The 10,362-nt window shown below is 35.6% G+C and overlaps 1 protein-coding gene across 1 annotated transcript; it reads left to right on the forward strand.

The window, feature by feature from the left end:
- Positions 1 to 791: 791 nt before the first annotated feature.
- LOC117781466 (UDP-GalNAc:beta-1,3-N-acetylgalactosaminyltransferase 1-like) lies at positions 792 to 1,693 on the forward strand. The gene has a single exon (XM_034618229.1). The coding sequence runs from the start codon at positions 819 to 821 to the stop codon at positions 1,587 to 1,589; it is 771 nt and encodes a 256-aa protein (XP_034474120.1). The 5' UTR covers positions 792 to 818; the 3' UTR covers positions 1,590 to 1,693.
- The last annotated feature ends 8,669 nt before the right edge of the window (positions 1,694 to 10,362 follow it).

Consider the following 10,362-nt stretch of genomic DNA (forward strand, 5'->3'; position numbering starts at 1 on the left):
AATTATGCGTTAAAAGTTTATTTATATCTCCTTCCAATTTATAGATAAATTCATTTAAAATTTGTAGTATTTTTGCAAGAGTAAAGACACAATATTGAAGCTGCGGTAAATGATTTAAAAACAACTCACCCAGACGGTTTAGTTCAAGATGAACTATTTAAGAAAATTGGAGTGTTAAGGAAAATAAAACTATTAATGAAATGGAACACTTCCAACGCTTTGTAGCTTCTGTACCTAATTCCTAATTATGGCTACGAGAATATGTTACCTCTGATATGTATCTCCTTAAGACTTTTGCTCGTTTTGTCTCTATCAGAAGCCATTGAAGAAAGGGCTGTCAGCATATAAGCTCTATTAAAAAATTAATTTAGATCTATGATGAGCGAAGACAGACTAAATCATTTAATGACTATCTCCATAGATCACGAGAAAGCCAGCACAAAAAGCTACGAGAAGACTATTGAAGAATTCAGTGGCACGAAGGTCAGAAGACCAATGCTTTGAGATTTTGTAATTCATTTAACAGAAGGAATAAACAAATTTAGAAGAGGGGGCCTCCAATATTTTTTGCCCCAGGCACCGAAATAGCTAGCTGCACCCCTGCATATAGATAACAACAGTCAATTATTGTAATTATTATAATATATTGAGAATAATGCAATTAGCTCTTATCAGCTGAGTAAGTTTCGATATATTCTCGGATTGATCGGTCCGCTCTGTTATCAGAATTTAAAAGATAACATTTTAAAATCGCTTGCAAAGAGTAGTTTTCTTTGAGCAAGCGTAGTGTATAGATCAACTGACAAAAAAAAATAAATATGATAGTGAATAATCAATGGACTATGATGCTGGAATTACATTCAATCCGCTGTTTGATTTTATGGTTGAATTTATGTTTGGTTATCTATCTGCTCATGCCGAATCCTCCTCAGATACTGTCACAACAAGTGACTACAGTGGATATCAGCGATGTGTACAGTGAAAAGCCCCAACAGTTAATCGATTTGCACAATTTTGATTATTTAATCAATCAACGTTCATGCGAATCACATGTCCACACACTCATCATGATACACTCAGCCCCCTCGAACATTGAGAAGCGCACAGTTATACGACAAACTTGGGGCGGAGAGTCTGTAATATCTGTGAATTCTTCACTACGCCTCTTCTTTCTCTTCGGTGCCGTGGAGGATGCTGATCAGCAATCTTTGCTACGGGAGGAACATGCACTTCATGGCGATCTGCTGCAGGGCAACTTCCTGGATGCGTACTTCAATTTGACCTACAAGCATGTGATGGCTCTCAAATGGTTTGCAAATCACTGCAAGCAGGCACAGCTGCTACTCAAAGTCGACGATGATATCTATCTGAATACGCCACTGTTGTTGCACCACATGCAACTGCCACTTGCTGCACTGCCAGCGTTGTTGCACCAGCAAGAGAAGCTGCTGTTGTGTGCCAAGCAGGAAAATGACCGTGTGCTACGTTCCTATTCCTCCAAGTGGCGTGTCAGTTTCAGGGAATATTCTGATCGTTTTTATCCGCCATTTTGTCCGGGATTTGCCGTTGTCTACTCCCGGATGTGGTGAGGCGTCTCTATTGGGCAGCCCAGAGTTCCAGCTTTTTTCGACTGGATGATGTGTTCGTTACAGGGTTGCTATCCAAGCGCAGCAATATATCCATCACAGACCTAAGGCCCACATATGATGCTCGAACATTGAGAAGCCCAGTTAAAGGGGCGGAGACTGGAGAGGATGCTGATGCTAATGCAAATCTGCCAACGAGCGTACTTCAATTTGACGCAAACAGCGGGCACAGCTGCTACTCTAATGATATCTATCTGAATACATGGCACACTGCCAGCGTTGTTGCAATGTCATGACCGTGTGCTACGTTCAGATTTCAAATATTCTGAATCCGCCATCTGGCTACTCTAAACGGAGTTCCAGCTTACTGGATGAACAGGGTTGCTATCTATATCCAATAAGGCCCTATGTGCTCTAAATTGCTAATGGGAAACAGGAGTTTCTAACGACAAAATGTCATCGCAGCAGATAAAACAACTCTGGCATCTAAACGGCATTACAAATACTACAATGGCAGCAAATTGATGGGACGGACTCGAAGGGACTGGAATGTGCAGAGGCCCCAATTCATTACAGTCAAGTGCTCCAATATCCCATGAAGTGAAGATCCGGCTTGAAGCTACAGCTTATCGTTCTATCAATATAAATCACAACATAAGGCTTGGCCAACTGGCTTTTGACAGAGTTTACCTCACAGCTTGGCAGTGGCTGCCATTATGTCCGGTCACTGGGACTCTTACGCATCCATTGTTCCAGGACACTGTTAGCTTTTGATGGATGCGACACAGCATCAACAAAAGCAAAAGCAACAACAACAGCAGCTGTTGGAGTATATAAAGGAACGACAGGCAACGTCTGGCTCTGATGCATCCATCATCCAACTCTTGCTTGCTGTCATAACGTGGACATATCTCAGGACCTTTTTGTGATATCTTGTTGAAACTTGAATGACACATGCACAAGTGTTAATTTTACAATAACAAATTATATATATAGTTTATTTTCAATGTACATATCAATTAATTATTTTAAGCAGAAAAGCACAATTTAAACTTCCTAAGTAATCTGATAATTTGATTCAAAGTAAAACGATTCCCATGCGACAATCATTTTGAAAATATTTTAATTATCTATTCTTATTTTGTATGTAAATTTAATTAAATTTAATTTTGTCGCTCTATGGCATTATATTTTACAAGAAAACACACATTTTTAAACATCCAACTTTACGTGCTGATTATCTAGAAATCTCGGCTGTTCCGCCTAGATATCATTGTGTGCATTAGGTGACCATTAAGCTACAAGTATCTTTTCTTTAGCTCATGATAACAATTGGTTGTTACGTTGTCATTAAATACTATTTTGATAAGCTTATCGCGATTATCATATCTCGACCTGTATATCACACACTTTAAATCGTGATAAGCACAAATTCATTCTGGTTTCTAATTTACATTGCAAAATATTCATTTGCATCTTATCTGACTTTACTATCTGTGATACAGTAGCTCGCTAAGCAAACAGTTTTCGTAGTAATTCTGCAACAGCTGACTATCTGTGTTCCATTCTCTTGTGGCTAGCCTCAGGCTAAGTGCAACATTTTGCACACCTCAAGTGTTGCAAGTAACGTCTGGCTATGCAAATTATTTAATAAATTCTGTTAATTGTCCAAACTGCTGTTGTGGCAATTGTGAGATACTGTATCTTATGTTGTAAGCAGTCAGATTTGATTTTAGTGCATTTAATAAAAACCTAAATTAGAATGTTATTGTCTTTAGTAAAATATGGAGTTTAATACTTTTGACTTCGAATTGCAACCAATTTGAGCGTAATATACTATGTGAAGCATGAACTGCAATCTATAAAAGTAATGAAAGAATAGAAATCTATAATAAATGTAATGTATTACATATTTTGTTAAAAAAAAAAATGGCACAATTTTAAGAACTTGTTAATTCGATTTGCAATGAACTGATATCATTTTATAAATTGACTTTGACACAGCCCGTAACATACACGTGCAACAAAAGGATGTCTTCAAAGGAATTATTTCTATTTTAATATTTTCCTCCATCTCTCAACCTTTTGTTCACAATGGAATTGAACTATCTGCAACGAGTCACAGACTGCCCCAAAGCATATTTCTATTCTTTTTTTTTGTGTGATGAGATGAATGTGCAGTTTATTGGAATGCTTTTTGATGCTTTCCATTCGAATTTTTGCCTTTGTATTCTTCCGTATTGAGCTGGTACCGACCGTTGTTAGCTTCCGTTTCCGGTTCGGGGCGCAGCATATGCAAATATTTTCAAAATGATTGCAATTCTCTTTTCATACTCAGAAATCCATTGAAAATGAGCAAAATGAGAGTATTATCAAGCTGTGAAAATAAAGAAAATGGCATTTCCTTTGCTGGATGTGGAAAATAAAAACGAAAGTGATTAATACAAATTCAGCTAACCATATGATAAATAGTTCTTGAATGTAATTGGGCTTAAAGAAAATTGTCAGGTCAACATTTCTGTCAGTAAAGAACAACAAAATAAATGACACAGAAATTTTTTTAAGGATATGGATTTTAAACTAAATGAAGAGTGTCCTTCATTGGTTTGCATTCATAGCTACCAATATCAATTGATTGCGTTAAAAAGCATAATCACTCAAAATGAAATTAAAGATTATATTGGACTTAAATGAAATTTACGAGATTTTCTCTGATACCGGAATCACAGTATGGAGTTCAAACCGGAAATTAAGTTCTGGAAACTCAGATGGTTTGCGTGTACATGCATGTTGGTGCGTATTAAAGTCCTTTTCAATACCCTGACACACTGGTAAACAAGTAAGCAGGTATGCGACTAAAAGATACTCTCTAACTGTTATTGTCAAGGTTAAATTACAGCACAACGCACTTTAATTATATTCTTATTCTTGTATGCATATATGTGTAGAGTATCTCATAGTCTACCCTAAGCTCTAAGCAAACTGTTGTCTTTAGCTCGTAGCTCATCACTTTGATTGTCTTCGTCGCCTGAATGTAATATAATTAATTTGTTTATTTTACAAAATGAGCTTCGCACTTTTTACACGCCTTTAAGCACATTTTAAGCCCTCTTTTTTCCTCTTGCAGTCACTTGAGCTAATTAACTCAAAATATTTACACATGCCGCGTGTGGAAGCGAGTTTTCCTCCATTTTCTGCCTTCTGCACTTCTGGCTTTTTAAACTCTTTCTGTGCCATGTAAATACAAATTAAAACAAACGCAAATTTGTTTTGTTTTCTTTCTCTTTTTTGTATAATACTCCCCGGAAGATGCGGGAGTGTGGACCCCGACAGAGTTTTATCAAACTTTTAAAGCGACTTTTTGTTTCGGTTGCATGTGGTTCATATTTGATAAGTAGGTTGTGGTAGGTCTTAAAAACTTAATTCATTTTTTTCCGTTGGCTTTTAAAGCGATGATAAAGTTTAAGCTATCGTAATTTACAGCTTCAAATATCGAACCAGAGCAATAACCAATTTCCTCTTTGAATCCATTTGAACCAGCCTATTTCCGGTTTGATAGAAGATGATTAAATTGATACTGTTCATCGTCAAGTGGAAACCGCAAAGCATTGCAAATTGCAATCTACCTTATTGCCCAACTGTCCCTCCGTTGATTGCAATATTCATCAACAAAGACCTCCCCTATACCAATACAATATTATTGAATAAATTGTAACTTGATTGGCTAGACTGCAATCACGTTGTGTTTACCTTATCACTGATATCAGTCACGCATAAGTGCACTAAGAGTCCGTTGGTCATCATGACGCATTGAGATGTATACATCACAAATTTAAACGAAATTTGTTTTGTTCTATGAAAATTATAACTACATATTGCAATGTACACTGGGCCAAATCAAAATATTTGGCATAAAATCGATAATTTCATGTAAATAAAACCAAATTTTAGTATAACATAATCAAAGTAAATACTTTTTCTGTGAATAAATGATAATTATTTTCGCTAATACTGCAACCTTGCAAATTTTATGTGGCCTTAAAGTCAGGTGTTTAGTCAGCTGTTTGCATTGATAAAATTGGAGGAAATTTTTTTGGACTTTGCGCGCTTGTCATTTACACACTTTTGAGCAGAACTCATTGTTAATATTGGATATTGGAAGTCAGGGAATGTAGAATGGATAACCCAAAAATTATTTTTTAACAATTCCTATTTGTTATTTATGTATATTGTTTTATTTTGTCCAAAAATTAAGAAAATTCAAGAAAAATGCTCGTCTTCTGTGCAGTCAAACTAACTTTCTGCGGGCTTCTGCGATCTGTAATGTATGTTCAAATAAAGAAGAAAGTGTCCATTAATTAATGTATGTAATTATTTTTTGCTGCCTTTTCGATACTTTCAATTTGCAGGTAAGCTTGAGTTCTCTCATGCAACGCTGTTGAACATTTGGTCGACAATTTCCGAATATATATGTAGTTTTGACCAGCTAAAATTAGTCACAATTCACTTAATATTTTTATGTTTTCATATTTATGACTACTTTACATTAACAAAAATAAATAAAAATCTCAATTTTTATGGCAATTTCCATTTTACATGAAGATTGCGGATCCGCAATGTGATTTTGTTTACATATTTTGCTCACTATATTTAATAAATATACCAAGTTTCAACTCGATATCTGCATTTTTCGACTTTATGCCAAATATTTTGCGATTTGACCAAGTGTGCAATGGTTCGAAATATGTACGGAAATTATTTGCGTTAAAAGATGAATATTTACTTGCTTTGTATTAATTCTGACTAAGTTTTATTTATCTAAACAAAAAGTTTGCCACTTCAGTTGAAGCTTTTAATATTTCTTTAACAGCAATATTGACGGAAAAGCGATTTTAGAGACAAAGTTTTTAAGTACCTATAAGGTACTGAAGGTGCCATATAAATAAACTTTAGATGCCTAATCTAGTTAGAAGACAAGCAATGAACAAAATTACACGTACATTTACCATGTTTATACAGCAGCTTACTAGCAGAAACTAAAATCGTTTTGTCTTACAACACATATTTATTATGTGTTTATAGTTTCGAAATAATTTTGCTATTATTTTGTATTAATTAACTATTTGGCAAATCTTGGCGTTTTTATTGGCTCTTAGTAGTTGTATATGAGAGACAGCTGCTTTTGTAGTACATTTCAAAGCGATAAGTGTTCAAAAGCTAATTTAAAGCGACTTGAAATATTAGCGACGGGTTTAAAAAGCCAGCTACGCTTAAATCACTGTTAGCGTTAAATCGCATGAAAAAACTGTTTATAAAAGTGCTTTAAGGTAACTCGCTTTTATTTAAAGCAGCTTAAGCTATTGTATAAACATGGTAATTGAAACCTGAAAATAATTTAATTTCGAAAACTAAGATTTTAGACATAAAACAACGATCAAAAGGACATAAAAATCGGCTAAGTTTTGACAAAGCAATGTTAGTCCAAAGATTTGGAAACAATTTCAAAGTAAAAAAAAAAAAAATTTGAGAGCAAAAATTAAATGTATAAAATAAATGAAATTCAAGTGAAGAAATTTTTAAGATGTCAAAAAGACTACATATGTTCATCAAAATTGGTTTAGCTTTGTCATAGTTTCGGATAATAATTTAATAGGCTAATATATAAAAAAAAAAAGACGAAAATTAAACGCAGTCATTAACATTATTAATGATTTTTTTTGGAAATAAACAAGTTTTAAACAAACACGCAATGCACACAACATGCAGTTAAAATAAAGGGAGAGTCAAAAAAGAAAACTACCAATGTGTAGAACGCAGAAGGTTGCAAGTGTGCAAAGAGAATAGAGAAAATTGGAAATTGCGAAAAGTGAAATGAGTTGAGATTTTGATAAGCTAGGACGGAAGTGTCGATGAAAAACTTGGTCTAGGGTTAACACAGCAATCGGCAATGGCATATTGACTGGAGTTTTCAAACGTCAAAATGGATTGCCTCTTGATTAATTAAAAGCTGTTGGGATTTGAAGAGTTTCTCCCTGTTTTTCTCTATTTTCCTCCTTGTGTGTTGGCATTCAATAAGGTTGCAGAGGAACTTCATGACGAGCAGCACACAAAGCAAGCTAACCGAAAATGTCATTTTAGCCATACGCATTATGTGTACCAATTTGTGTTCCAATTTCTGTGCGTGTGTGTGTGTGTACACATATTCAATGCCATTTGAGCTCCGGTTTCTGCTCCTTGCCAGCATGCAAAGTGCATTTGCTTAGTAAAGCGGAAGTCAAATGCTTGCCTAGGCAAAGGATCCATCGCCATCAGCGTTGAATTGCATTTGTATTTGGCTCGAACTTTGTGACCGAGTCCAAGGACTACAAAGGACTCTTGCACTCACAATTCAGTCGGCTAATTTTAAAAGGGGCCCCCTGCCAATTACATTGTTTGCCATTGACTTGAACCGGAACTTCGTACTTGATTGTGAACTTGGCCATTACCATGAGAACAGCTGTTGAGAATACACTAAAAACTCATTTCACCAGATGCCACGACCATCCGATAAATGGCCAATTAAAACGCAAATGAGTCGGTAAATGCATCAATAACAAAGGTGCGTCATAAAAGTTAACAGCACTTTGCCATCTAGGCTGCTGCCAAAAACAAAAAACACTATAACAATTTTGACAGGAAAAACGCACATAGAACTGACATAGACCCTTAAATTACCCCATGTTTGCCTGTACAAATACACTCGATGGATACACAATTGAAAAAGCATTCAAAAGGCGAATAAGCGAAGTTGAACCGAGTTTAGGTAGCGTTATATTTGTTTAACAATTAAAAGCTCTTTAGTTGTTAAATTAAACGGAAAAGCAATTGCAAAATTGCTAATGCAGAGATTTCTATAACAGAATGTTGCTTGTGTAAAGGTTGCTCATAAAGAATGTTACCTGTATTAACAAAACGAATTAAGCTAGCTAGAATACTCAAAGATGCATTTTGGTTGCAATTACTTACTATTTCCCATTAGCCAAGCTTCTGTCGCCCTACTAAGCGATTAGAAGTCATTGCAGAACTGGTTAAAATGCCTAGCAATGCCACAGACGGCTTAAATTGAACAGTTCTATGGGCAATGGCGCCAGAGTCGAATACAAAACATAGACATTAAATGCAGAGGAAGTGACATTAATTGCATTGATTTAGCAGGCCCTATGGGCGATGGGCATGCCATGGAGGCAAACGACAGGCAATTCAGGCGACAACTGATAAAAGCGACTCTGCTGGAAGCGTGTCCAATATACACAGTCCACTGTACACTATCTACTGTCCATTCTCCGATGAGGCAGCATCAAAAACCTGTTCAAGTCAACAAACCCGGGCAGCATTACAGCTGCCGTTGTCCGCTCTGGTTCGCATGGATATTACGCAGTCGATGCGTTTGCATTTCCAATTATACGAAATCGTTGCTAATGAGAAATTAATTTGCACAAATGCTAAACAAGTCGCTGTGTTTCGGTCATGCGAATGATTTAGTTGTGAGTCGCACATAAATTCGAATTTTGAATTTCCCAGGTGTTCGTATCCGAGCGTAACTAATGCAGATTTAATTGTCCCAATTTGATCAGTACAATTGTAATAACAAACAAAAACGACACAGCACGCAACTTGGCCAAATCGACCTTGATAGCAGTTATAACTTTTAAGCAAAAACAAGTAATCTAAGCACGATCAACATGTTGAAAGTTTATAAAAGTTTGTTAACTTTTAAATCAATTGATAAAAATAAGTCGTCAAGATCTGCATTTGAATATACTTTTATTTGGCTTAATCCGCGTTCTATTCATAAATATAACGGCAGCAAGCAAATTGTTTCCGTTGACCAATCTAATGCCTGTCAACCCACAACAACAGCCGAAGCTAACATTATTATTATTAGAGACTATAGTGCTGTAAATAAAGACCGCCCAATAAATACATCAACAGGCGCCAACTTGGGCGTGTGTTACATTAATCAAAATAAAATTGCATCGTTGTCGTTGTTTGTGTGAGTATCGTGGATACCTCAATCTGGACATTGCATGCAATCAGCATTTCAATTTGCAAGACGCCCATGCAGAGAAGTCACGTGCTTGTAAGCAAGTGCAGAGTAATGTCTTGATTGAGTGATTGATGCGCTAACATTTAAATTTTAAAACGCAATTGAAAAGAAGACAATAAGCCTCAGTCACAGTAAGCATTTATTCACTCGATTTCGAACATTTAATAAACTTTTTATATTTTAACTTTTAAATTTGCGTCTTCTTCGCGCACTTTGTTGCCGATATTATTGCTTTTTAAAAATCAACCTTAATTTTTCAAATAGCCAGATTTCCGGGTAATATAAATTTTCAAATTTTTCTAACAATGGAGCCCTAAAAACAGCAGGAACTAGCTATAAAATAGCTGAGTTGGCAATAGCCAATGTGTTGCTCAAATGGAACTGCAATCGTTCATTCCGATATAGCAGTACAACTGTAGTGTAGTACTTTTTCATTGGCGCCGAATTTAAAATATAATTTAACAACTGATCATTTTAATCAACTAAATAAGTATTCAGTTGAACAAATTTAATTATTAATTCGTTTAAGTAAAGGTGAATTAAGCAATAACTAAATATCTGTCCATTTTGTTTGACCAAACATCGTTTTGTAGCACACACACGATGCGACTTCATAAACGTGTCATATATCGATAGGTAGAATAACATATCGGACTCTTTGTTGCAATCGATTACAATATAAATATTTGC

This window comes from Drosophila innubila (assembly GCF_004354385.1).
Source record: "Drosophila innubila isolate TH190305 chromosome 2L unlocalized genomic scaffold, UK_Dinn_1.0 4_B_2L, whole genome shotgun sequence".
Taxonomy (NCBI): domain Eukaryota; kingdom Metazoa; phylum Arthropoda; class Insecta; order Diptera; family Drosophilidae; genus Drosophila; species Drosophila innubila.